This window comes from Boeremia exigua, assembly GCF_020726555.1.
Source record: "Boeremia exigua strain MPI-SDFR-AT-0100 chromosome Unknown C7974scaffold_15, whole genome shotgun sequence".
NCBI classification, from domain to species: domain Eukaryota; kingdom Fungi; phylum Ascomycota; class Dothideomycetes; order Pleosporales; family Didymellaceae; genus Boeremia; species Boeremia exigua.
The window spans coordinates 142,072-168,294 of NW_025763532.1; the positions used below are offsets into that span (position 1 = coordinate 142,072).

The 26,223-nt window shown below is 50.3% G+C and overlaps 10 protein-coding genes across 10 annotated transcripts; 7 read left to right on the forward strand and 3 right to left on the reverse strand.

Moving 5' to 3' along the window:
- The first annotated feature begins 160 nt into the window (after positions 1-160).
- Positions 161-1,906, forward strand: C7974DRAFT_345921 (uncharacterized protein). Its single transcript, XM_046139367.1, has 2 exons — positions 161-379; positions 455-1,906. The coding sequence occupies exons 1-2, from the start codon at positions 299-301 to the stop codon at positions 1,640-1,642; spliced, it is 1,269 nt and encodes a 422-aa protein (XP_045991264.1). The 5' UTR covers positions 161-298; the 3' UTR covers positions 1,643-1,906.
- A 153-nt stretch (positions 1,907-2,059) lies between these two features.
- On the forward strand, positions 2,060-3,813 carry C7974DRAFT_322898 (Tannase/feruloyl esterase; the record flags this gene model as incomplete). The annotated part of the gene is made up of 3 exons (XM_046138873.1): positions 2,060-2,539; positions 2,618-3,400; positions 3,484-3,813. 3 exons carry the CDS (start codon positions 2,060-2,062, stop codon positions 3,811-3,813), a joined length of 1,593 nt encoding a protein of 530 aa, XP_045991265.1.
- Positions 3,814-6,053: 2,240 nt separating this feature from the next.
- C7974DRAFT_445034 (beta-lactamase family protein) lies at positions 6,054-7,937 on the forward strand (the record flags this gene model as incomplete). Its single annotated transcript, XM_046145537.1, has 4 exons — positions 6,054-6,537; positions 6,598-6,735; positions 6,790-7,051; positions 7,148-7,937. 4 exons carry the CDS (start codon positions 6,054-6,056, stop codon positions 7,935-7,937), a joined length of 1,674 nt encoding a protein of 557 aa, XP_045991266.1.
- A 1,166-nt stretch (positions 7,938-9,103) lies between these two features.
- On the reverse strand, positions 9,104-10,442 carry C7974DRAFT_405493 (catalytic LigB subunit of putative aromatic ring-opening dioxygenase). Its single transcript, XM_046143049.1, has one exon. It carries the CDS (start codon positions 10,205-10,207, stop codon positions 9,344-9,346), a length of 864 nt encoding a protein of 287 aa, XP_045991267.1. The 5' UTR covers positions 10,208-10,442; the 3' UTR covers positions 9,104-9,343.
- Positions 10,443-12,527: 2,085 nt separating this feature from the next.
- Positions 12,528-14,366, forward strand: C7974DRAFT_418351 (transmembrane amino acid transporter protein-domain-containing protein; the record flags this gene model as incomplete). Its single annotated transcript, XM_046144152.1, has 8 exons — positions 12,528-12,707; positions 12,754-12,759; positions 12,805-12,835; positions 12,951-13,283; positions 13,332-13,566; positions 13,628-14,030; positions 14,086-14,194; positions 14,248-14,366. The coding sequence occupies 8 exons, from the start codon at positions 12,528-12,530 to the stop codon at positions 14,364-14,366; spliced, it is 1,416 nt and encodes a 471-aa protein (XP_045991268.1).
- A 1,351-nt stretch (positions 14,367-15,717) lies between these two features.
- On the forward strand, positions 15,718-16,609 carry C7974DRAFT_77492 (uncharacterized protein). The gene is made up of 2 exons (XM_046147253.1): positions 15,718-16,459; positions 16,507-16,609. The coding sequence occupies exons 1-2, from the start codon at positions 15,737-15,739 to the stop codon at positions 16,513-16,515; spliced, it is 732 nt and encodes a 243-aa protein (XP_045991269.1). The 5' UTR covers positions 15,718-15,736; the 3' UTR covers positions 16,516-16,609.
- Positions 16,610-17,101: 492 nt separating this feature from the next.
- C7974DRAFT_428910 (uncharacterized protein) lies at positions 17,102-18,484 on the reverse strand (the record flags this gene model as incomplete). Its single annotated transcript, XM_046144620.1, has 4 exons — positions 17,715-18,484; positions 17,502-17,656; positions 17,359-17,452; positions 17,102-17,308 (listed from the first exon to the last, which is right to left on the reverse strand). The coding sequence occupies exons 1-4, from the start codon at positions 18,405-18,407 to the stop codon at positions 17,102-17,104; spliced, it is 1,149 nt and encodes a 382-aa protein (XP_045991270.1). The 5' UTR covers positions 18,408-18,484.
- Positions 18,485-18,822: 338 nt separating this feature from the next.
- Positions 18,823-20,342, reverse strand: C7974DRAFT_466793 (transferase family protein; the record flags this gene model as incomplete). The annotated part of the gene is made up of 3 exons (XM_046146344.1): positions 18,823-19,485; positions 19,566-20,060; positions 20,115-20,342. 3 exons carry the CDS (start codon positions 20,340-20,342, stop codon positions 18,898-18,900), a joined length of 1,311 nt encoding a protein of 436 aa, XP_045991271.1. The 3' UTR covers positions 18,823-18,897.
- A 378-nt stretch (positions 20,343-20,720) lies between these two features.
- C7974DRAFT_418355 (SNF2 family N-terminal domain-containing protein) lies at positions 20,721-23,651 on the forward strand (the record flags this gene model as incomplete). Its single annotated transcript, XM_046144153.1, has 1 exon — positions 20,721-23,651. One exon carries the CDS (start codon positions 20,721-20,723, stop codon positions 23,649-23,651), a length of 2,931 nt encoding a protein of 976 aa, XP_045991272.1.
- Positions 23,652-24,141: 490 nt separating this feature from the next.
- Positions 24,142-26,126, forward strand: C7974DRAFT_405500 (polysaccharide lyase family 4, domain III-domain-containing protein). Its single transcript, XM_046143050.1, has 4 exons — positions 24,142-24,466; positions 24,520-24,968; positions 25,027-25,155; positions 25,204-26,126. The coding sequence occupies exons 1-4, from the start codon at positions 24,262-24,264 to the stop codon at positions 26,098-26,100; spliced, it is 1,680 nt and encodes a 559-aa protein (XP_045991273.1). The 5' UTR covers positions 24,142-24,261; the 3' UTR covers positions 26,101-26,126.
- Positions 26,127-26,223: the final 97 nt, after the last annotated feature.

The window sequence follows — 26,223 nt, forward strand, 5'->3', positions numbered from 1 at the left end:
ACGGACGGCTGATCTTTGTTGAAATCTCCGAGGCGGCAAGCTAACCACCTTGCAGCTAGTGTCGCAGGGATGACGTACCCGCATATCCATGATGGACTTTTAGCGAGCCCCCACCAAGTTAATTTAGCGTCTAGTTTAGAGCCACCTTCGTAAGCGTATCCGTATATATTGCTGTATTTGCATATTGCAGCCCATCCCTTCTTCGCCACTTTTTCGTATTCTGTCCTGCGTGTCTAGGCTTGCCTTCTGTCATCTTGATCATCGTCACGCCAATACCATTGTTCAATCACGTCCCGCTATGTCTTCATACAAACCGTTGCGCAGGTCGCACAAAAAGTCAAGACATGGCTGTAATGAGTGTAAGCGACGCCATATCAAGGTATGTAGCCTGATTCAGGACATCATCTGTTGTATTCTATCGACGTGACTTACTAAGCCATCATTTTCCATCCAGTGTGACGAGACCCAGCCCGCATGCACCAAGTGCTTGAACGAATCCCGAGTCTGCATTTATCAAAGTCCATTTCGTAGGGTTGCCTGCCGATCGCCGAGCACGACTTCCGATACGGTTACGGAACCGAGTGATACGGCGGCACTGAGTGCAACGCCATCCGACGGTCTCGTATCTCAGGTGCCGACACCGTCACTGTCTACAGCCTCGGCCTTCTATCCTACTCCATCGGGTACGGCTGAATACGGTTCTTCGGATGCGCCGCTCAACATGCGCCATATCGAATTGTTTAGTCACTTTGTTTTCGAGACAGTGCCAAGCCTGGATGAAACGAACTCCATCGATCGCGAGCATGCTCGATTCCTCATGCCCGTTGCTCTCTCTGAGCCATATGTCGTACACCAATTGCTAGCATTATCCGCCATGCACATGGGTCATACCCATGCAGGAGAGTCAAAACGACATCGTGAAGAAGCTAAGACTCTACAGACACAGGCAGTGTGCCTGTTCAACGATTCGCATCTCGAGGTCACAATGGAAACTTGTGCTCCTATGCTGATTTTCTCGAGCTTTCTTGGCTTGCATGCGCTGGCCGAAGTCACTGCGGCTCTAGAGGCCGGCACCAGTGGAATTCTGGACCGATTTGTCACGTATATCAACTTACACCGTGGAGTCCGCGCCATTACAGCACAATCCTGGCAGTTTCTGAAACACTCTAGCATCTCTTCCATCCTCAGTCGTGCCGAACGTTCCCTAAATGATGCATCGTCATCAAAGCATGAACAAGCTGTGATCGTGAGCGATCACTTGCATGCTTTACTGGAAAATTCGGACATGAGCTCAACACCCGCTTCGGCCTGTCGTGAGGCCGTATCTCAGCTGATACTCGTATACCAAACAGAGCCCGTTCCCGGAGAGCTGCCCACACATGGACAACCTTCTGGTTTGATCTGGGCATGGCCTGTCCTTCTGTCCGGTGGTTTCGCTGATCTCCTGCTGATGCGTAGACCAGAAGCGCTTGTGATCCTTTGCCATTACGCAGTACTTCTCCATCGTCGACGTCACATGTGGCTTGTCGGAAACGTAGGTCAGATACTGATCAAGGAGATCTCGACTTTCTTGGGCTCATTTTGGAAGGAGTGGCTTGAGTGGCCAAATGAGATGATGGTGCAATCTCTAATCGATACATAGCCAATCAGTCATGCGTGTAAACCGTGCGGACCTTTGACCATACTTTCGCCCGCAAGAAGCAGGTCCCCTCTTCAGATACGATCACGTAAGATCTGCTAAATGCCCTTACGGAAGCTCCCTCAAATCTTGTCCTTGACTCGTTACATGTGCACACCGCTCCGTCGCCGTTGGGGACGCCCACACTTGGCAGTTGCGGACGCGTAGGTGTGGGCGTCCCTAGCAGCGATAAGACTGCTTAATCTCTAGGTTCAGCCTATATGTCTCCTTTAGGGGCAAGAAGAACGATGTTGTGGTAGCTGCGTTCTCTAATATAGATACCGGTCTTTGCCAGTGTGTTTGTGGTACCCTGTAGCACTGTTCCCTTCCCCTTCCATCCTCTTTACTCTGACCCATCGTCCCTCCACCCTTTGCACTGAGATGCAGTCGATCAATGTCCCATCCTCGGCGTGCAACGCCAGCTCCATCCCAAATCCCATCGTATTCGGGGCCCAGGTTCTGGGCCTTACTGCCACGTTGGTGCAAAACTTCACTCGCGAAGTATCAGACCAGCTCTATTATAACCACCCCTCCATATCCGTGCGTAATGTTGACTACTGCAACGTAACTGTTACGTACACGCACAAAGGTCAGAATGACACCATTAACGTTGAGACATGGCTCCCGTTGAAAGAATGGAATGGGCGGCTCCAAGCGGTGGGGGGCGGAGGTTACGTTGCTGGGCGGTTCCCCTTGTCGTACACAGCAATGGCTGGAGCCTTGGGAGAGGGCTATGTGACATCGTCGACGGACGCGGGCCTAGGACTAAACTACGTTCCCGATTCCTGGGCTCTCAATAGCCCTGGTAACGTGAATCTGTATGCCCTGCAGAACCTTGCTTCTGTGTCATTGAACGATCAGGTATGTTTGTTCGTGGAGATCACGCTCGACTGTGCTCTCAGCAAAGCAGGCTCTGTGCTAACACATCACGATCCCTAGTCTCTCATCGCCAAGGACATCATCAAATCTTTTTACGGGCAGCCGGCCCAGTATTCGTACTGGAGTGGTTGCTCACAGGGAGGCCGACAGGGGTTTATGCTCGCGCAACGCTATCCAGAGGCTTATGACGGCATTGCTGCCGCAGCTCCAGCATTCAATTGGGCTCAATTCATTCCTGCCGCTTCTTGGGCACAAGTGTTGATGGAAACAACCGGGCAATTTCCCCCTGGATGCGAAATGAACGCCCTCACCGACTCTGCCGTTGCCTTTTGCGATCTTCTCGACGGTGTCGCTGATGGTTTGCTCAGCGACCCTGATAAATGCTCCTTCAATCCTTTCTCGATGGTTGGCAGCACGCTCAATTGTACCTCAACTGGTAAGAACGTCACCATAAGCAAAGCAGCCGCAGCCATTGCGAACGCTACATGGACTGGCCCTCGAGACTCAGATGGTCGGTTTCTTTGGCACGGCGTTGACTACCAAGCTCGGCTGACGGGATCTGACGCCCCAGCGGGTACCACTTCTGATCTGGGTTATGCATCAACGTCATGTAATACGAATGGTACCTGTTCCGGAGCACCCACTGGACTTGGAGAGGCCTGGTTGAAGTTTCACATTCAAAAAGATCCTCAGTGGAACTATACACTGATCAGTTCGATTGATGAATACGCGCGTCTGTTCCGGGCCTCTGTGCAGCAGTATGAATCCATCATTGGAACTGCAGATCCAGACCTGTCCAACTACCGTAATGTTGGTGGAAAGATTATCACGTACCATGGCTTGGTAAGTCTATGAACAATGCCGGGTTTTCCGCCTTTACCTTCGGCGTCTGAGTTGCTCTTTGTAGCCAAAGCTAACTCACACAGGCTGATGGGCTCATTCCAAGCAAAGGAACAAGCGACTACTACCGTCGTGTGATGAACCTAGATCCCAAAGTCGGAGATTTCTTCCGCTACTTTGAAGTCCCGGGACTAGGTCATTGCTCCGGTGGCTCGGGAGGGCAACCAACGGCGACATTCCGCGCGCTGGTTGACTGGGTTGAGAATGGTATTGTCCCTGAGACACTTCCCATTGAGTTCAATGATACGGCTGGAAGGAAGTACGAGAGGTTTCTGTGCCCTTATCCAATGCAGACACGTCTTGTGTCCAAACATAGGGACTCCACGAAGCCAGAGTCTTATCGATGCGCTCTCTAAGCTCAGATTGGTTAATGGGTAGCTAGAGGCTGGGTTGGAGATAGTTCAGGTCCTGTGATAACCATGAGCAGCGCTCTCGTGAGCACAGAGGCAGCTGCGCCCTCCTGTAGCAGTCTTAAGTCCGCCTGAGATCTTATAAGCGCGTACTATTATATTGAGCTAAAAAGTACGCTGTGCTTGAGCAAACTGAGAAATTGTAACAGTATTTGTCATCATCAGTGGTGTGTTATGCATGTGGATTTGCCTGCATAGGGAATCGCCTTCATCAAGTACTCATGACAAAAAGGATGAGTAGAACTATCTACTACGCCACCCCTTTTTTTGAAGGGACCTCAACGCACCGCGATCTGTTTATATCATCTTCGCAGATTTAAAAAGGTGTTCTTGTTGGCGTAAGGTTCTCTCCCGCACGTTCCCACGATATCCAGTCTGATACCTCACACAGGAGGGTTTCTTAGGCACATAAACGATACCGTCCTCATCCAGAAATATACGATAGATCTGGTAAATAGAAACGTTCCTGGCGACTAGGAGGGAACAAAGGTCGATAGCCACAGAGAGCTAAGAGAGACCACGGAGGCAGTAAGCAGGGGAGATATGAATCCAGCGTCCGTGTTGAGAACGTAACAATCTAGCCCTAAACCTACCCGTTCAGGTCGAAAAACTAAGGATAACTGTCTAGTCCCAAGCACGTCTTGTTAAAACTGCGTCCGAGCCTGATTCTCTTGGTCTTCTAATTTAACCACTGCTGACGAGCTTGGCATAAGCACAGACTACAGATGCCGTGCTGTTTTATTTATGTAGCTAATCGAGTGATTGCTTGATTTGAGACTACCCACTCGATTTCCTTGTACAAATCATAGCTCTGCTGAATCATCATACTATACCATCTCTTCGCCCTTCTCTCACTTACGCAAAGAGGCAGACGGCTTGTCCCTACCTTTCTTCTTTTGCATGTTCTACATGTTAGGGTCTGCCAGCATCCCTTGCTCTAAGAAGTGTCGGCTGCGCACAATGCTCCGTGTTGGGGATTGAAGGCGATTTAGTTCTTCCGCCGTTATGTGTGCCTAAGCGGCATTGTGGAAGCACTACAATGGCATCTTGTGCGCATGCAGGTAGATGCACAGATCGATGGACACCTCCAGCCACGAGCTCGACAGATCAGGAATACACTAACCACTTCAGGCTGATTCTGCGCCCACATCTTAGCGTGCGGCGATCAGCACTAACGTCGGTCCAACCGCGCTAGCTACATTTGTAACTCGCGCACCGATACTGCTGGACATGTTATTGGTGCAGAGACCTTGGCATAGAGATGAAACGACAACATCCGGGTGTATCGCAGTACAATTGGACACAGATGCTGGCTTGCCACTTCCTACGACTCACCAGCACTTCGAATGCGGCGGCTATTGCCGCTGAACCAGTGTGGCAACGCCGTGGCCAAGACCGACGACATGGTCTCGCTACTACGTAAACAACTGCTGCCTTTGGCAACTTGCTTTGCGAGAAAGCACATACTTCTAAGTATCAGGAAGTTGTGCGCCATGCCATCTATCCGAACGCGAACTTTCGCGGTACATCAGCAGCGCCGTAACCATGTCTCTCGACTTGCGTACTTCACTATGGTCTGAAAATGACGCAGGCGCCCTGCAGACTGTAAAGCCGAAGGCCCACTAGGCTGTACGGTCGATGGGAAGACTAAGCCTTCGTGTCTTGCGTGCAGCAGCCACATGCGGTTGTTACTTTGCACTGAATTCACGCGCGACCGTAGTGTTGGCGGTATCGCTTGTACCGCTCGCACTGACACATCCCGCCCTGCTAGACAAGATTGTGGTCGATGATCGAAGAGTTTGGCAAGCTAAGCCACCTCTCCACATGGATCTCTTGGTTATGCACTTACGTGCGTAGCGTTAGGAACAACTATACTGCTATGGGAGGTAATCGTGACCTTGGGACCCTTTTTGTCAGTCACCAGTTAGCCAAGACACGGAACAACGAGATCGCAAGGTACAGTCCAAGCATCGACATTGGCAAGGCGAGTGTCTGTGATCGCGGCTGAGATATCATTCAGCCGTGTACTTGACTAGTTCTACCTAGCCACAGTATGAGCATAGTATATAAGCTCAACGTAAGCTCTGTGGTAGCAACTACTGAACCCTCATTACCTTCCACTCCCAGTTCCATACATTTCTCACATCAAAAGAGTATCTATCTTATTCGTTGTTCTCGACCGCAACATGAAACAGTATCTACTATCAACGACGGCACTCGCGTGCGCGAGCCTTGCCGTAGCTAGGGAGTATTGTCCTCCAGCTGGCATTCCACTCCTACCACTTCCCGACCTCTCCATCGCTCCCCCATTCGATCCTGAGCCACTGAAGGCGGCACTGGACCGATTGAACAGCGAAGCCATCCTCTTCAACACGTCATCTACCTCTTACTCGGTCTCGATAACCACGACTGAAAATACAGTTTTTGAATACCATTGGACTGCACCAAACGTCAACACCACAGTCGGCGTCAGCGAGGTCAATTGCAACACAGTCTACCGCATCTTTTCAGTGACGAAACTGTTTACCGTCCTTTCTGCGCTGCTCCAGGAAGGACTGGATATAGACGATCTTGTTTCCAAACATGTACCGCAGCTTAAAAGCTTGAGGAACTTCGAGAACACGACTTTTCGAATGTTGGCTAGCCATCTGTCTGGCGCTCCGCGCGATGGTAAGGCTATAGCTGAAGGATAATGATCCAAGAAGACCACAGCTGACTCTTCACACTCAGGCTACGCCTTCGACACCTCTCTTCGGGGACCTCCTAATTTTCTACAGGGCGAACTCGGCTTGCCGGAAAACGCTACCGTCCCTGAAGGCTTCCCTACTTGCAATTCCATAGAATTTGGCCTATGTGCTACTCGAGCGGGTAAGCATTTCTTGAGCGCGTGCTGCTGTCCACCCTTACTGAAGCCGATCCCAGACTTTCTCGAAGGAGTGCTCGTCAGCAACTATGTATGGCCCGTCGGTCGTACTCCCGCATACTCAAACTATGCTTTTATCATTCTTGGCTACGCTATCGAGTCCTTCACAGGCAAATCACTCCGAGACGTTATCGCAAACAGCATCGCGAGCCCTCTAAGTTTGAGCTCTGCAACTGGCCTAGACAGTCAGGATGCATCGCTCATGGTCATACCCGGAGAGGTCGATCACTTCGGTACTCAGGACATCGGGGAATTCAACGGGTGAGTCAACTCAGATCCTAGCAGTCTAGTCACACTCTATTGCTCTCTACTCCCGATTGAAACCGAGCATCCGTGCTAATTCACCTATGCCCACAGGACTGCCGGCATGTTCTCAACACCCAAAGACCTCGTCCGCTTTGTTCGCGGCCTCCTCAATAACGAGCTACTCTCGAGCGCCGACATGGCCAAATGGTTGAAGCCCGCCTCCTTCACCTCCTCTTCTAAAGGCGAAGCTGTCGGCATGCCCTGGACTGTCTTGCGTCCCACAAGCCTTGGCCTCGATTCAGGCGAGAGACCCGTCGATATATACACCATGCCCGGCGGACAAGGATACTACAACGCCTACGTAGCCATCATCCCGGAGTACCAGCTCGGCTACACCGTCAACGTGGCTGGTGTGGGCGACGACCCGGCGCTTCGAGCCCTGCTCGACCATCTTGTGCGCTACTCTGTCCCGCATTATGACACCGTGGGACGGGAGCAGGTTAGGGAAAACTATGCGGGTCGCTATGGTAGTAGCGAATCGGCGATTGAACTCGTGGTCGACGATGGTCCCGGTCTGAAGGTAAAGAGCTGGACTACTGGTGGCAAACCTGTGTCAGATGCGTGGGTCGAGTTCTTTGGTTCTGCTGCGTTGAATGCGGTCGATGCAGACGTCAGGATCTATCCCATTGGGGCGGAAAATCGTTGGCGGGTGGCGTTCCAGGGCATTTCCGATATGAACAGTACGGGTATCTTTGAGGATGCTTGCTATACTTGGTTCAGTCATGGAGCGTGGCTATATGGTGGTCTATCAGTGGATGAGATGGTCATCAGTCTTGATGAGAGTGGGGTGGCTACAGAGGTTAGTGTGCCTGGTCTTCGGCAGAATTTAACTAGGTCTTAAGTAGGGATAGTATTACCTAGCAAGTTTATTAGTGGCTGAGGAGATGGTGCGTCACTTTCTCATACTATACAAAGCTTGAACCGCCATCACTCAACAGGCTCAGATCGACTGCCAAGCAGAGTCTCGGGTCTCCAAATGGAGCTAGGAATGTAGCCAGCGGTGCATGTCCTGGCTTGAAACATTAGATTATCACCTATCGCAACCATCGATCTTGATCTTACTGCAAAATTTCTATTATCAAATTTTTGTTCATGGATTGATGGTTCCGAGAAAAGCGCCAGTATCAAATTTAATTCGGTTGGACAGCTGCTCTCACACTACTGACTGCCTAGCCCGAATTGCTGATGACAAGAGTCTACAACAAGATGATATCATCGGTTTGAAGGGTGCCGCGGGAACGAGATCCCTAGTGGAATCAAATGTGAGTAAATCGTTCCGCCGGCTGACAAATATACATTCACGGGGAATAAGATCATGCAATTACAATTTGGTCTAGACTGTAGAAAATTGCACATTATTTCTATTCTCTCTCGGTTACACACAGACTATCACAAACTTTGAGGGACGATCCGGTTGGCTTAATGTCCTGTTCAGGTTCATCGAACGGAAATTTCGTGCAGGCCTACATTCAGATAGGACATGATAACAAAAGAGCTGTGATATACCAAGCTTGGTGCTCATAATCCGGACCATCGCCTCTGATAACCCAGTTCTGCTGAATTTGGCCAGCGCTAAAGTTTGAAACAAAGCAGATGAAGAGCTCCAGGGTCCGTGCAAAGAGGATGGACGGCGTATATCGGCTTCTGATGCTGGACTTTTCCAGCAAGAGTATCATTTCTTGCTAATAGCCTATTGCGGCTTTATTCCAGCTGCCGCTGTTCGTAATGATGAATCGCAATAGTAAGCGAGTGATTCAACAATGTCTAGTAGATCCAATACTCAAGTACACCTACTAACATGCTCACAGTCAGAAGTATTAGTAGACATAGTTGCAGCTGCTTTCGTTGCAGCAGTGAAAAATTGCATCATTGGGGAATTTTCCATAGGTCATCAGTGGCCAAATTTCGTTCTGGCGTCTTTGCTAGAGATTTCATCTTTCGTTACAACAACCATAATCTTTTACCGGTCCCCTGTTTGAATAATTCTACTATGTAGATCATTTTCCCCTATACTTAAAAATATTCAACTGAGGCATGAGTAAGTATAAGCTATCCTTGACTAACACCCCATATTTTGTTTTTCGATAGTGCTAACACCTAGTCAGATAGCATACGAAGGCCATATCTTGCCTTATGCTCTTGTTCCTAAGTGTAGGACCATCTGAAGGGCGAGAGTTAGTTTCTGCCTTCCTGATTTGTACACAATTGAATCCTCTAGGCTTAGTATTTCCACTGGAGTATGTTCTACTACCACAGATAGAAACCCATCGGTGCCCCAACAACCTCGCAATAATCAATTCTCCTCCCCTTGCTTTCACCTCCTGCCCCAGCGGTAACCATAAACGGCATCAAATGATCTGAGCTCCCCTCGGTATGCGCAATCCAGCTGTCCAGTACGTTTCTCCAGCGAGCGAGGGCCTCGCACCTCTGCGACACGTCACTGATAGACGCCTGATCTGCTAGCCAATCCTCGAACTCGTATGCACCGGTATCTAGTTGGACGGTAGCACGAGGGTCGGAAGGAAGCTTGAAAAATGCTCCAGCTATCGCATTGAAGTCGTGATATGAGCCCCCACTTCCCAGGATGGCGTAACCATCGTCGCGAAAACAGCGCATGGCCTGACCGAGCGCTAAATTGCGCTCCGTAGCTTCACGCTCAGTCGTAGATTTCAAGATTGACATTTGCACGATTGGGATATCCGCCTCGGGTCTTAACACCGTCATAGGCACGTAAACAGCGTGGTCAAATCCACGCTCGTAGTCAATCTGCGGCTTGAATCCATGTTTAGCCAGTTCCGTAGCAATGACTCGAGCCAAATTTGGATCACCGGGTGCGTCGTATTGGAACTCAAACGCGGCGGGTGGTAGCATCTTCCTTTGCGCTTCATAATCGTAATAAAGTCCAGGCTTGGTTCCTCCACTGATGTGAGGCTCGTCCGTTTCCCAATGTGCAGAGAAAAGGATGATTGCTTTGACGCCTTCAATCACATGTCTATTCCGTTTTAAAGTGTCCAAAAAGGGGCGTTGCTCATCGCCACCCAGTAAAGGGAACGGGCCGGTGCCGTGAGAAACAAAGAAGGACGGCCCATGATGAGACAATGGTAGGCTCATATTGCAATAAATCGCTGGGAACAGATGTCAAATCAGTGACCTCAAGTACTCGGAAACCAGACACTTTAAAAAGGGTTATACGAGATGTGATTGATCAGCATGGTGGATGGGCTCGTTAGGGTAGGCAACAATTTGTGTCCGCTCAGTTGGTTCAGGTAAGCAGTTCTCAACCTGAGAATAAAACACAAGCTAACAGCAATAACATTAACCCAACATTAATATTATTACTTTAAAATCTAATAGGAGATAGAAATAACATATCCTTATTAGTTTTATATACAGCTTCTTAAGATGTAACAGTAATTTAATGCAGTTGTTGCTATGTTTACGTTGTGTTTGGATCTGCGTACCTTATCCAATGGAGCGGGCATGAATGCTTGCTCAGCCTGGCGGGCTCAAATCACATAAAGCCAAGGTGACGATATTGCGGGGTTCGGATGTTCGGATCCCGTACTTCCCGGCGGCCGAACAGTCAGCACGGATCAAGGCTGTACATATACGGACGAACAGAAGGCCCGAGATTTCCGCTGTTGTGCCGGGGCAAGCGTGTTACCAATGCTCCTTAATCGACTCGCATCTCACTGGAAAGTCCAGAGATGGTGCTGTGCAAACTCTCACGTCAATACTATCAGCACGTAGGCCTCACCCTTGGCAGTCAAAAACATCGAGCAACATCTGGGAGATCGAAGCTCAAATAACTGTTGGTGGTGAAGATCAACAAGATACTATACGCGTTTGTTATATACCGGGCCCCGTTACTAAGATGTCGTTGTCACCTGAAAATTGGGCAACAACAAAAGTGCATGCTCAGACATAAGCATCGATTTCCTACGTTACACGTTGCAATAGAAGGTTGCATAAGGTGGCTAGGAAACTTGCTTGTAGCTGCCGAGTTCTCAGTAATACCTGAAGCTTATATCCTTGCAAGTAAGCATATTGCTCATGGAAGGCAAATTTGAAGGATCGTTGAACGTTTGGTGGCTAACAAAAATTACCTTGAGGCCCTTGGAAGCGGCCTCACATCTCAGACCTCCAGGCGTTGTACGCAACTCCTCAATGGTTACGCCATTGTTAGAGGCGATCTAATTCGGTACATCCTCATCAAACTTAACTCGATCATGTAGCTAGGCCCCTGCGATGTCACAGATGTCCTCATACGTCTTTTTACTGATTTTCACAAAGTATCTAGTCCAGTCAATTACTTCAGACTACAGCCTGAGGATGTCAATTGTAGTGGAGAGCTTCTGTGTCCACGGTGGCGTGATGACCTATGCACTTCTACAGAATGGCCAAGATCTAGGGTACCCAAACGCTGGGTATCATTATCATATCACATTCTGAGGGCATTGATGCACTTGCTGGAGTTGGTATTATTTGCAAGTGCTTCCCTCCAGCATTGGGCTGCGTAGAGTGTCAGAAGCTTGGACTGAACATCTTTATGTGTACCAACGATCAACGGAGGCATTAACATTTTCTGGAAAGCCATGTTGCTGGGATCAGTGCCGAAGAAAAGATATGTCGTTTTTGTTGTGAGTTCTGGGGGGTCTCTTGATATGCTCGTTGAAATTCACTTTGTAATCAAGGTGGGCGCAAGTGTCTTTCCCATAAATAGACATCGTTGCACTGGGGAGAGTTGACCTTGCGTGGGTGTTCGACCATGCACACGCTAACCCAAAATAAGACTTAGTCTCCTGGGTGCGGAAGTCGGAACGTTCAGCCACATCGAAGCACCTTGGCAACATTGGCAGACGACATACCCAGCTTGGATATGACAACTGAACCTCACCGCACGGTCAATGAGATGTCTCAATAAGCGTATCCAGTGTCCTGATACTTGGTACCTGCCTGATCTGCTTGAGCGGCTCAGCCACACGCGCGAACTGGCTTGTCCTGCAACGCCCGATGGGTTCCCGCAACCTAGGCGGTGCGCTTTCAGTCGGTACTGTCGGCATTTTAGTCAAGATTGTGTGAAAGGCAAGAAGTATCTCGCGGATGACCTACCACGTGCCTACTTATGTGTCGGATACAATGCTTGCAGCTGTTGACCTTTCCGATGATGCGTCTCACGCGACTATGCGAGGCCATGCCCCAAGCAGTGGCGCCGAGCAGATAGTAACGAAAGATGATGTCGCCAACCAAACGCCTGAGTGATACGCTGCTTAGCTGTGTTGGCCCTCACTGAATTGCTAGGTTTCCAATAATGAGCACCGCACGGCCCGTCATCATATAAGAGTCTTTCCTCCTCTTCACTAAGTTTCGTTATCACTGAACTGTGTCAATATACACTCTATATTTCTGCCTCTACTTGATGGATCAGCACATGCCACAACCGGAAGAGGGTTCTTTCGGCAGCTCCAATGACTATCCACGGGGTTCAGAGAAAGGCCAGGCACTTGCGGACAGAAAGGAACGGAGTGAGCCAGGACATTCTGGCGCCTACGATAACCAGACCGGAGAGGTCCACGACCCATATGGCGGAAAGAAGCTGGGCATGGTTCGAGTAGGTAGCTTCTGTTCTACAGCAGGCATTATCTGACACTCCACAGACTGCTGTATGATCATTCAATCCGTTCAGTAACACCAACTCACCAATTTAGTTGATCTTCTTCACAAACCAGGTCGGAATTGGTATCCTGAGTCTACCTGCAATGTTGCACACTATCGATCGGCCTCATCCCTGGGATCATCACCAGTACGTCTGAGTTATCAAGATAGATGCTGACGTCGATACTGACCGATGTAGTCATCACTATGGGTGTGCTTGCGACTTACACGGCTTACATCCTGATCCAATTTTACCGTCGTTACCCTTCCATCAGGGACGTTGTAGACGTCGCTAGAATCATGGGCGGAAAGCCCTTGGAGATCCTCGTTGGTGTGGCACACGTGCTGAACCTATGTTTGATCTGTGCCAGCGCCAATGTTACACTTTCCATCGCACTCAACACTATGACCGAGCATGCCTTATGCACAGTGGGTTTCATTGGCATCCCAATGATTATGTGCTGGCTGCTTTGCATGCCACGATCGTTGAACTTCGCCGGATGGTTTGGCATTCCAGCTACTATCAGCATCTGTAAGTCCCCTCAAGTATGTTATCAGACTGAGTGCTGAATTTATCTAGTCACCGCTGTTCTGATCGTGGTCATTGCTCTGGCTGTGAATGGCCCCGATTACGAAGCTGTCGCTAATGGCGGCAGTGGTTATTGGGGTGAGCCGACCAATCAGCCCTTGCAAATGCGTCTTGGTCCCAACCCAGGAGCAACCATGAATCAACAGTTCGAGTCCGTACTTAACGTAGCCTTTGCGTATGCAGGTAATCAAGCCTTCATTACTGTGATGTGTGAGATGCGGAACCCGTAAGTTCATCTACTTTCTCAAAGATTAGAAGTGTGTGTGCTAATTATAGTCTGTGCGCAGGAGCAAGGACTACACTCCGGCTATCATCTGGCTTAATGCCATTGGTGTACCGATGTACGTCATCACAGCATGTGTAGTCTATCACCTTGCCGGTCAGTATGTAGTATCACCTGCCCTGGGATCTGCACCTGGTATCGCCAGTAAAGCCGCCTACGGAATTCTGTTCCCAACTTTACTAGGTTCTGGACTAGTTTTCGGTCACACCGGAATAAAATATATGTACAACGTGGTAATGGACAAGATGATAAAGACCAGGCACCGACTGACTGATAATACGCCCCTGACCTGGGGCGTCTGGCTCGGCCTTGGTACTTTGTTCTGGGTTGTAGCTTTCGTACTTGCCAACGCAATCCCTGCTTTTGGTAGCATATTAGGCATTTCTTCTGCATTATTCGTTACATGGGTAAGTCATCGTCGCAGTTCCTTGGGGAGCACATTGCTTACATCCCAATTTACAGTTCACGTTTGGCATGGCTAATGCACAATGGATCTTTCTGAATTGGGGTCAACAATTCATCAACTGGAAGAAGACATCTCTTGCATTGTTTAATTGGTTCATGATCTTCGGTAAGCACTTCAAGATGGTTGTATCTATGCTGTTCCGAATTGACGAGTTACAGCTTCTGCCTTTCTCACCGTATTCGGTCTATATACATCCATATCGGACCTCAGCGCGAGGGTGCAGGATCCCGACGATCCTCTCAACGTATTCACGTGTGCAAACAACGCTCTCTTCTAGGACGTGGCCCGGAGTTCATTTACAGCTTTTTCAGTCTAGGCTGAGTTTGCAGACCGAGGATAGCAAGATATTGCAATGCTCCAATTGATGCACTTGTATTTACTCTGATTTATACAATTTGTAATTCGACACCAAAAGCTATGCTCGCATTACAAAGCAAGCGGGCTACAAGCACTGGAGCAGACGGGTACCTAAGGAGCAAGAACTTGCTGTTTTCGTTTCCTTTGGACTTGATTCAACATGCCGGCCAAAGGTCTGTGCTAGGGATGTCGAAGTCGCACTGCAAGTATAATCCTCTGGTATTTGCATCGCTAGAATCAAACCACGAGCTACTTTTCATGTTGATATCAACTCTAAACATGGATGTCGATCAAAGTCAAGACCTTCCTCAAGGTGATGGCTGGCGTTTAGAAGCCCTGGTCTTCAGATCGTCGCAGTCTTCGCGGTATATCAGCCCAATCAGTGACGAGATCCTCCAATCTTAGTTTTCCTGATAGCCCATGGTAATTTGGCATCGTGTACGACAGACCTTCAAATTGCTCTTCCTCTTCCTCGAGCGAATCCAAATTGATGGTACCCGACCCATCATGATCAACCTCCCCAGTAAACGGCGCTTCGAATATACTCTCAAGGTCTGCTTTTAATATACTGGCGTAAACTGTTAAGCGCAGATGCGGAGCACTGATAGAGTCATCATTTTTGTTACAGTCTTGTCCCAACTGGGCAGAATGTGTGTCCGTACTAAGAGGAAAGCTCTCGAGGAGCAACTTGGTGGGGTGTAGCGCGTTGTTGGGATATTCTTGCATCTTGCTTGACAGCTCAAAGTGCAAGCTATACATAATTCTTTTTCAATGCGTCTAAGTTGTATTTTTACAGTGGCATTAGTAGGGTACGGGTATATTAACAAGGTCTTGGCAAAAGCGATTGACTCCCCTACGTGCTCGTGAGGGACATTATATAGGCAATTGTGTACAAAATGAAAGCGGTGCTATTTGTGATAGTATTGACCTTATATAGGTAGATTAGGGGCATGGCATGAGAGGAGTTGAATTGTGAGCGTTGGAACATCGTGACAGTCCTTTACTGGTGATCCGTATATATATGCACTGTTTAGTAATCCTGCATGCTGGCCTGTACTCTTGGCCGATCGAATGGTTATGGTGGTACCGGTGTTTTCCAAATCTATGACACAAACGTGCATATCAGATTAATCTGAAACAAAAGTTATCTAGCGGCCCGATCCAGCTCGGCTGTTAGAACATCCCGGATCCGACTTCTTAAGACCTATAGTCATTCAGATATTTGTTTATAAACAGTGGCCTGCATATTGTGTAATGTCCACCACCTGAAACATCTTTTTTCGAAGCACCATGTCTATCAACTACTACCAACGTATTGTTGAGGAGTTTACGTTTGAGAACAAGCCCCTACTTCTGGCCTCCACAGTTTCTTCGGCTGTTGGGTTCCTTACATACTTTATGTGTGTCCGGAAAACGCTTACTGAGGGAAAAGGCCCTATGCCATTCTGGATGCATACCTTCTTTCTCGCTCACGATTCTGTTTGGTGCTACCTTCTTGGTCAAGCCGCGCCTCAGTACGACAACCATTGGTATCTAGCAGGAATGTCCAAGGGACTTTTTGTATGGTCTCTGCTAGAGATTTGGTGCATCTATAAGACTATCAAGGAAGATAGGAAGAGAACTTTCTCATCATTCTTTGGTCCGGACCCGCCGCTGTCTTCAGTCCTTTTCTACACTGTTGCAAACGTCTTAGCCATGTATGGCATTGTCGTCTTGGGCATCATCCTCATGGGCGATGAGTGTGTCATGCAATGGTTTGGCTTGACGAACGTCGTTGCTGCTGTGGGCCCCATGCATGAGTACCTGCGGAGAGGGTCAAGAGAAGGCCTTTCACTCGTCTTCTGTTTTCTGAATATCATCGGCACAATTTGGACATTCGCCCCATTCGGAATGTGGGTCCTGGTCCTACCTGAGATATACGACCAGTTCGCATACTATGCCATAGGATCTATGATGGTACTTTACTCCATCTTGGCTTATGCTATAGTAGCTGCATATCCTTCAAAGACAAAGGTTCGTTAAGTTAACTTCTTTATTAACATAAGCTGACTATAAGTTAGCTCACATAGCTAAGAACTTATCGTTAGAGACAACGTATGAGACGAAACAAGCATATAGCCTCGAGAAAGCTCAGTATTAGAGGACGTTGCAGAGCTTCGCGGACGTCCGCTAGGTCATGAGCTTAGGGTCTCTTATAATGTTCAATGTAGGGGCATGAGGACAGGCATATTGTTTGTTGGTATTCGGGCTGTGTTGTTCAGACATTGACGAAGCTCAAGTGCACATCGTCTGCGCTAGCTTGTATTAGGTCGAGTTCCGAGCTGATTGCAGCGTAAAGGAAGATACCCGAAGCACGACGTAGACTTTGTGGCAAATGGGGGTTCAACTTGTATAGTATTGATAAGGATGGTGGACTGCAGATGAAGACGCCTTCGTGCTGATATGCAACATCATGTGTCATCGCTAAAGGCTGAAAGAGCCTTCACTCAGTGCTGTAGAACCAAACACACCGCTTGAGGTTCGGCAAGTAGCGCCACAAAACCCGAAAGGAATGAAGTTGATGCATCATGCCCTAGCGTTCATACCGGTCTCATGGCTCAAAAGTCGTAGTAAAATATGTACAAGAAGTAGGAGCTCACTGCTCAAGAGACGCGATTAGTAGTTGTATTTGTAGCACAGCGTCGAGCTCTTCGTATCCAGAACGTCACCGATGCGAACATCAGGGCGGAAGCCATAGACATTGATGTTGGTGTTGAGCGTCAAACGATTGCCGGCGGCATCGGTGCCATCGACGCTGGAGATGCGTGCATTGCCTCCGTTGTTCTGCCAGATGCGGAAGTTGCGGTCAATGAAGCCGTGGTGCTGTTCTTTCTTCAGTCGTATTTCAACACATGCGGCACGGGTAGACTTACAAGGAAGAAAACGGGGTCACCGGGGGATGCGAAAACGTCCTGCATGACAGCTCCAATACCGTTGTGTCCCCATGCGTGGGCACCACCTTCGGCACTGTCGTTTTGTTAGGTCGGTTAAGAAAGTTTGCTACACTCTAGCTTACCATGCAGCCATGTCAGCGTAATCAGAGCGGCTGTTGCAGGCATCTACGATCGCATTTCCGGTGTTGATGGTTTTCGAATCATCGTTGTTACGGGCCAGGCAGTGGGGCGTGTTGCCAGTTCCCGGACCGTAGACCAGAGCCAGGTTGGCGAATTGCTGATGAGAAGTCAGCACCTTTATCAATGTTAAGTTGTTGGACGGGGTAGATACTCACTCCATCCGTCACACAGTTACCGCCAATGTTGACGCCTCCAAACCAACGTGAGCTGAAGATAGATGACGCCGCAAAGTTACCCGCATAGCGCGTTTCGTCAAACCAAAGCAGTGGTCCACTCAAGCCACACTCGTCACGAAGGAGGGACTCAAACGTCCATGTGTAGTACCTGTGCCAGAGCAGGAACTTTGCGTTGCCATGCACGTTGGGAGTCAGAGTCTGATGAAGACCAACGAGATCGTCATAGCGGCTCTTCGAGACTGGGAACTGCCCAGAAGGAGGCCTGCTCATCAAGCACTTGATGGCGTCGACGTAGCCTTGTCGATCACCATCCGATGCCGAATCCCACTCCACGCGAGTACGGACATTGGAACAAGTGCTCTGCCTCTTCCCAAGGTTGCTCAAATCGTCTATCAAATCGTGTATCTTGTCTGGCTCTGTCATATTGACGGGCAGGACAAGCGCTGGAAGCCGGTTCTTGGCATCTAGGAGCTCCTCGGGTTTGATGGTGGTGACAGAAGCGTTCGCACCGGACAACGCTTCATCAAGTGTAAGTGGTCGCGCATACTTTGGAGTGTCATAGTTCGACAGGGAAAGCGCGGGGAGAGATGGGTCCGTTGCGCGTGCATGCCAGGGAAGAGAGAAGGCTTCGCAAGACACTGCAAGCGCAGCGGAAGTTAGAAGAAAGCGCATGGCGGGCAGAAACGATAGGATGAATTAGGAAGAGAGGATTGTAAAGTGCGAAAGAGCGGACAGGAGTAGAGCATGTGCTAAACTATACTATGATGCACGCGGACAGATAAAAGCTTAAATAAACAAGCTTCGATGCCAAGAGGGCCCACCTGCGTCATTGACCTATAGATCTACCGTGCATCAGTTCAAGCCACGAGCTTAAGGGGTCAAGTCTTTGTCGTGTTCCGCTAGCGTTATTGATATGTCAGACGAAATCCACAATACGAGGCGAGACGGGGCGCCGGCATACGAAAACGGTGGTCGTGGGTTGGGCGGGTTTTATCGGTAGTTTTTATTTCCGAGCGATCACCACTCGAACAAGACTTAAAAATATCTACACAGTACGGCAAAAGCAGAGGATCGTGTAGCAATCGCTCCATATATTCGCAGCGCAAAGGCATAGGGACGTCTACTCTATTATCTGGCCATCCTGACGTTGTCGTGGTCGATGTCAGAGTACTGATGGTGGGCCGTCCCCAATGAGGATGGCCATCCAAGCGAATGCGAGATCCCAGTCCAGAATCGATACTATAAATACCCGCGCGAGCCCAAGTACTGTAGTTACTAATATATGCCGACTTCCGAGAAATGCTTGCCAGATGCGTTGCGGCGACTTCTCGTACCATGTAATACTATGGAGATGAGCTGCCAGTCGCCGTGGATGGTTGACCGTCGATAGTGTCTCACGAATACGACGCGCAATGGCTCCCAGTCTCCTAGATGCGAGGTCTGCGGCCGTCATCTCAATATCCATCGTCATGGTAGGTGAGCCTATGAACGAATCGTCGAGCTGGAATACAGGTCGGGTGGCGAGGGTGAGATCACAGTGAACAGGGCCTTCGGCCAGCAAAGCGTCATGTTTGCTAATCTTCAAGTCTGCAGATGTGGGTGAGTTCTCTTGTATAGCTGATTGCCACAAATGTTCGATCTGCTTCCAGCTGAAGTGAACGGTGCATTGGTTCACTGGCGCTTTAGTGTCCCATTCGGCCCAGGGCATCGGCTTTCCAGCAAGCGGTAGATCCAAAAAGGGAGTGGGTGGCTTTGCAGGCGGTGCCCACCAGTCGTATCTAATTGCAACGGGAGGTTCAAAGCGTCCGCCATGATGGTGGGGTCAGCAACGTCGGCGTTGATGTCGCCAGCGGCAGATGCATCCAGTCGCGACGGATCGAATGATGGGCTCAGCACTGGTAAGGGCGCTGCAGTAAGCATGGCACGACTGGGCGAGTACCAGTCTCGCATGGAATACGTCAGTGCGGTAATATCTGCAAGCGGATGTGCGATCTTGGTAGCTAATACAAAACCACCACGAGCAAGTACGGTGCATTGTATGGCCAAGTTCGATCCGTAAAGACCGTTAGTATCCGTCTCGTTGGGTTCAAGTGCAGGTGCCACTTCTGTCAGGGGCACAAATTGAGTGAGGGCCTCCTCATCTCCTTGTCGTATCCAAATTGGTCGTTCTTTCGCGGATTCGGCAGTGTATAGACTATCCACATTTGCAATGCTCGTTGCCTCAACAAATTCTACACCTGGGTCTGTAGTAGTACCATAGTGCACATGCACGCGCCCGTATCGTTTTGCATGCACCGGGAATGTCATCGTTTCTAGGGGAAGACTCTCGCTATTGATGCTGAGAATCGCTTTCAGGTGACCACATCATTGTGGATATACATCCAAAGTCGAGCTAAGTGCTGTGCGCAGGTGATTGGTCAAATCGGTCGAAGTCAACGAGACGGTCGGTCGTTCGATGAGCCAGATGGCGCTGGACAACGCGAACTTGGCAGTAGTTGCATCCAGCAGCGAGAGCGGCACAGCGCACTCGTGGCTGGCTGACTGTTGAGGTAACACGCGCGTCGTTCTAGTGACACGAGGTCCATTGCGGTTCTCCGGAGGGGTCATGATGCTGCCGATTGAGGACGCAGTCAGCCAGCCCAAAAAAAGTGACACATGGCCCTGCGTGCGCAGGCATCCAACTGCAAGACGATCAGGCTAGGCATCGAACGTATTGAGCATAGGTCAGGCCCGGTTCGACATAGCGTTGAGGCATAATCCGAGGGCACTGGGCTGGAGAGCATGTGTTCTCGTGTGTTGTTGGTGATGGTGGTGCGACTGCGGTGAGGTCATCGCATGGGCGTTGCGCGTGGACGCGTCCAGCGCGCAAACTTTAGGTACTGCTTTTCCGCCGCACGCCACCACCAATTCACCCATTTACCGTACACAACGGCTGTCGCCCGGCCGTCGGGCGCGTCACTTTCTCATCGAAAATTGCCCTCGACAATGCCTCCCCGAAAGCGCCAATATGGCGATCTTGGGAGCCAAAGCTCGCCCTCGTCCTCCGCCCACAGCGCGAATCCTCGCGCTCCAAAGCAGCCCCGCACCACCAACACACACCCTACACGCGCAGCGGGCTCCTCGCAGCACGACGCATTAGTCATTGACAGTGACGATGACGATGACGCGTCGCAAGAAGCACCAGACTCAACGCAGAGCTACAATGAGCAGCAGTCCAGCTACGGCCTGTACGGAGTGATACACAACAAAATCGTAGGGGTCAGATACTACAATGGCTACGCGACCGTTGGGGAAATGGTCATCTGCAGGCGCGAGCCTCATAATCAGTACGACGGGAACGCAATCCAAGTCTTGAACGTGCAGGGCGAGCAAATTGGTCACATTCCAAAAACACTTGCCTCGAAGCTTGCGAAGTACATGGACAATCAGAGCCTTTTAGTTGAAGCGCAAATCACTGGCCCCAAGGGCATGTTCGAGTGCCCTATCGAGGTCAGGGTGTACGGCACGAACGAGCCCGTTGAACGAGAGAGCCTCCTCGCTCAGATGCGACAAGACAAACTTCCGGTTGCTCAGGCAGCGGATCGCAAGCGCAAGGAAACGGCAGCGCAGAAGGAGAGGCAACGTTTGGCCAAGGAAGCTGCAAAGAGGGCAAAGAAGAACGGCGGAGCTGTTGTCGGCGTTGGTAAGGGTGTGGACTGGGAAAATAGCATGAGCGAGTACATGGCAGGCTCGTCGCAGGCTGATGGCATGGGGCCAGGACCCAGCCTGGAGGACATTATCGGTGGCAGTGAGCGCTTCAATCCTAGGAACTTCGAGAACATAGTGGAGGAATTTGGTGTCAAGGAGCAGGATCTGGCCGCGATGCCCAAAGCTGCTCAACCTGCAGCACTTCAGACCGAAATGCATCCATTTCAGCTCCAAGGACTGCAGTGGATGTTGGACAAGGAGTCTCCACAGCTACCGGCTCAAGGAACCAAGGATGTTGTTCAGCTCTGGCAGCGCCACCCTCAGATGCCGAATGCCTTTACTAACCTCGCCACAAATTACTCCATCACCAATCCCAAGCTGGCTTCTGGGGGCATCCTGGCAGACGACATGGGCTTGGGCAAGACTATTCAGGTCATTTCGCTCATCATGGCCGATAGGGCGCTAAATCGCCGAGCTTCTGGTGTTACTGATGCATCTCTCATCCTGGCCCCTGTCTCTGTCATGAGTAATTGGAGCACGCAAATGAAGAGGCACATCAAACCAGAGCATGCACTTCGCGTCATGTTCTGGCATGGCGCGCGCAAAGAGCCGATCACACCAAAGCAGATTGAGAACTACGATGTGGTTATCAGCACGTACGAGTCAATCTCGTCAGATTGGTACTCACAAAAAAGCACTGCATTACCAAGAAAATCAGGCCCATTCTCCGTCACATGGCGTCGGGTGATCCTCGACGAAGGCCACAATATCCGCAATCCCAAAGCCAAGAAGACCATTGCTGTCAGTAGCCTCCTGACTCAGTCACGCTGGTCTCTAACAGGAACGCCGATCATCAACAACCTCAAAGACCTCTACAGTCAAGTTCGCTTCTTGCGTCTTTCAGGTGGCCTTGATTCTTTCGAAATCTTCCACGGAGCCATCTCACGACCTGTGCTGGCTGGTGACCCGCAAGGCAATAAAGCGTTACAGCTGCTTATGGGGGGCATCTGCCTGCGAAGGAAGAAAGAGATGTCGTTTATTGACCTTCGTCTTCCAGAGCTATCAGAGTACGTCCACAAGTTCCAGCTCCATCCACACGAGCAAGAGAAATACGACGCACTTGAGGCCCAAGCAAAGGGTACTCTTGACATCTATAAGAACAACATCGGCAATCGAAAGGCCTCCGACACATACCGTCACCTTCTCGAGGTTCTTCTGCGTATGCGCCAGCTGTGCAATCACTGGCAGTTGGTTGGCGAAGAGCGACTCGACTCAATCATGAAGCAGCTCGAAGCCGAAGGCGTTGTTGACCTCACTGCCGAAAATAAAGAAGCCCTGCAGAAGATGCTGCAGCTTTCTATCGACTCCCAGGAAGACTGTCCTATTTGCTTTGATACTTACAAAGATCCAGTCATCACCAAATGCGCGCATATCTTTTGCACTCCATGCCTGGAGCGTGTCATCGAGTTGCAAGGGAAGTGTCCGATGTGCCGCGCTGAACTGGAGTCTTTTGGCTCTACCACTGTCAAACCCGCCGTCGAAACATCAGCTAAACCCGAGCCTACTGCCGAGTCTGAGGCTGACAAGGCCTCGCTTGAGAAACAGACGAGCAGCAAAGTTGAGCAGCTCTTGCAGATTTTGGCCGCAAGCGCGAAGGACAAGACAAACAAGACCATCATCTTCAGCCAATGGACGTCCTTTCTTGACCTCATCCAAGGACACCTGTCTGCAGCAGGCTTCAAGTTCACGCGCATCGATGGCTCCATGTCGGCTGTGGCGCGCGACGCTGCGCTCGAGGCGCTCGACAGTGACCCTGAAACGACTATCATGCTTGCGTCTCTCGCCGTGTGCTCAGTTGGCCTCAATCTAGTTGCAGCCAACCAGGTCATCATGGCGGACAGCTGGTGGGCGCCCGCCATCGAAGACCAAGCTGTGGATCGCGTTCACCGCTTGGGGCAGAAGCGAGAGACTACTGTGTTCCGACTCGTTGTCGAGGACAGTGTGGAAGAGAGAGTGCTAGGAATCCAGAGCGACAAGAGGAAGCTCATGGCGATGGCGTTTGCAGAGAGAGGGGGCGGGAAGAAGAAGAATGTTAGGAGTGGTGGGCTAGGCGATCTGTCCAGGTTGCTGGGTCAGGCCAGTACGAGCGCAGACTCAGGCACCACTGCGGAGACAGCTGATGCTAGCCGTCGTAACACCGGCACAGCTGGGCGGGGCCGCAAGAAGTGATGTACAGTTCCATTTGACAAACGAACAGGTGAGGAGAAGAGCGAATAGCGGCGACGAAGAAGGCGCTACGGTTGCTTGCATTATACCCCACTACGAAATGTTCATTCGTGTTTCGCGACTTTTAAAAGAAAAACTTTAACATTCAGTCGCTCGTTTCTTATCATCTATACGTATCACATGCTCATGAGCTTTAGGATACGGCGTTCAAGAAGGGAGAGCCGAGCCTCATTCTGCAACCCTGAAATCACGTCTTATGGTCAGCATATCGTCTCGTCAAAAAATTGTCTGCGCATGGCTCATGATCACGACATAATTCTTCCGGCAGTAACGCAGTAACAGTAGAAGATGGCAAGGCGCCACGTTGATATGGCTCGCTGATGGGCGACATGTTCATACCCCTGCACAACGGTCCGTAGCGACCGCTTTTTTCGATCAAGCTTTGCTCCACTTCCCTTTTTGAGCTCTACACTCGCCCTCATCTCCGATAGAACGCATCGCTCGTCTTATCGCGACAGAATTGCGTGCTCGTTACTCGTATGGTACAAAATACAGCCTGTCTTGCGCATAGAGATGATGTCTACAGCGATTGAGCCTCAATACATTTCGGAAGATGCGGACCACCTCTCTTGTTGCAGCTCTCGCCGCAGTCAAATTGGCTGTGGCTAAAGGCCCATTTCTCCAACAGGTTTCCTCGACTCAATGGATCATTGGCAACGACCTTTGGAACCTCACCCAGGGCGCGACTTATGCCACCAATCTTCAGTACCAGGGTTCTGATGCAGTGGGCAAAGCGCAAGGCCACTATGCCGGCGTTGGTACGTAGCGCCTTCAATGTGCAAAGCAGACACAACTAATTCGAGGATTGCAGACGGCGAAGCAAATCTCGTCTACACCAGTGCCAAGATTGTGTCTAACTCCGCAGACTACATTGATGTTGCATTCTCCTCATCGCTTGGTGACTTCCATTGGGTTATTTATGCTGACCTAACGGGTGCCTACCAATACTTTGTCAACAAGGCACTTCCCGACCTATCCATCTTCCGGACCCTGTGGCGTCTCGACCCAAACCGATTCACGCGTGGCTACAACACCAACAAAGATGACAAACTACCAGAATTTGCTCTGTATGCCAATGCTCCAGAGATTCAGGACGAGACGTTTCAGTTCCCGGATGGCAGCTATGTAACAAAGTACGACTTTGCGAACTACGTGCGAGAGAGAGACTTTATCGGCGTGTATGGTGACAAATCGGGGAGCTGGTACATCCATCCCACGAACGACTACCAGCCGGGCAATCACCTGAGTCAAACGCTAACGGTAAGCTAAACGATAGAGTTCGTAGTGACCTATGAGCGCAAGAGACTAATAAGAACAGGTGCACCGCGAGTCCGCAACAGGTGATGCTGTACAGCTCAATGTTGTGCAAGACACGTCTCACTTTCGTGTCGGCGCTAAAACAAAGCAACCCGTAGGCAAGATCTGGGGTCCATGGCTCTGGTATTTGGTATATCATCCATCAAAGACCTTCAAGACCCCCCTAACATCATATTAGAACGACGGTTCCGTTTCCGACGCCAAACTCCGTGCTGCTAAAGAGCGAGCGACATTCCCCTATGCGTTCTTGAACGATACCGCTTACCATGCACGTGGCTCCGTTAAGGGCAAACTCACCCTTTCCGACGGTCGCCCTGCAGCTGGTGCAGCAGTCTTTCTTGGCGACTCCGATACGTCCATTCGCCCGCTCATCCAAGGATCGAATTATTACTACACCGCCTTCGCCGATGCTACCGGGTCGTTCTCGATTTCTAACGTACGCGCCGGCTCCTACGGTCTGATTGCTGCGTCAAATGGCGGTGCCATTGGCAACGTGTACACGAACTTCACATCCACGGTCGCCATCAGCAAGGGCAAATCCGCGGATCTAGGTAGCCTCACATGGACCGTACCTTCGAACACACAAAAGATCTTCCAGATCGGCGACTTCGACAAGAAAGCCACCGGCTTCACCAACTCGGGTCCGCACGTACACGGCCTGACAGAGCAAAGCCCCGCAAACCTTACCTTCACCGTCGGCACTTCCAAAACCTCCGACTGGTACTATGCATCCTCCAAGATTGGAAGCTGGGATATCGTGTTCAACACCTCTGCGCCTTCAAAGACCGCCAAGGCCTTGCTGAGTGTGTCGCTCGCAGGCTACTCGCAGTCTACTTCTCTGACAATCTACCTGAATGGCAACAAGACGATTGGCACAATTAGCAAGGACACGTTGACGAGCGATCCGGCACTGTATCGCTCAGGGACTATCAGCGGAGAGTGGCGATTTTTGCAATACGAGATTGCCGCGGCGGATCTGAAGCAAGGCAAGAATGTCTTGAGCTTCGCCACGGATAGGTACACGCAGTGGAGAGGTATACTGTGGGACAGTATTATCCTGGAGTGGGTTGTGTAAAGCCTGTAAAGTTTAGTGAGCCGAACGAGTTATTGGCGTGGAGAAAACCGCGGGAAAGGAGACGATTGGCCTGTGCGGCTGACGTCATGCCACCCCTGCACCTCTTCCCGTCCGCAAATCTAC

What these genes read in the sequence shown, in the direction of transcription:
- C7974DRAFT_405493 (XM_046143049.1), bottom strand. Translation starts at nt 10,207, where the DNA reads ATGAGCCTACCATTGTCTCATCATGGGCCGTCCTTCTTTGTTTCTCAC.
- C7974DRAFT_405500 (XM_046143050.1), top strand. Translation starts at nt 24,262, where the DNA reads ATGCGGACCACCTCTCTTGTTGCAGCTCTCGCCGCAGTCAAATTGGCT. An exon ending in AGGCCACTATGCCGGCGTTG is followed by an intron (nt 24,467 to 24,519) that starts GTACGTAGCGCC and finishes CGAGGATTGCAG; the next exon opens with ACGGCGAAGCAAATCTCGTC. An exon ending in ACCTGAGTCAAACGCTAACG is followed by an intron (nt 24,969 to 25,026) that starts GTAAGCTAAACG and finishes TAATAAGAACAG; the next exon opens with GTGCACCGCGAGTCCGCAAC.
- C7974DRAFT_77492 (XM_046147253.1), top strand. Translation starts at nt 15,737, where the DNA reads ATGTCTATCAACTACTACCAACGTATTGTTGAGGAGTTTACGTTTGAG.
- C7974DRAFT_345921 (XM_046139367.1), top strand. Translation starts at nt 299, where the DNA reads ATGTCTTCATACAAACCGTTGCGCAGGTCGCACAAAAAGTCAAGACAT. An exon ending in GTAAGCGACGCCATATCAAG is followed by an intron (nt 380 to 454) that starts GTATGTAGCCTG and finishes TTTTCCATCCAG; the next exon opens with TGTGACGAGACCCAGCCCGC.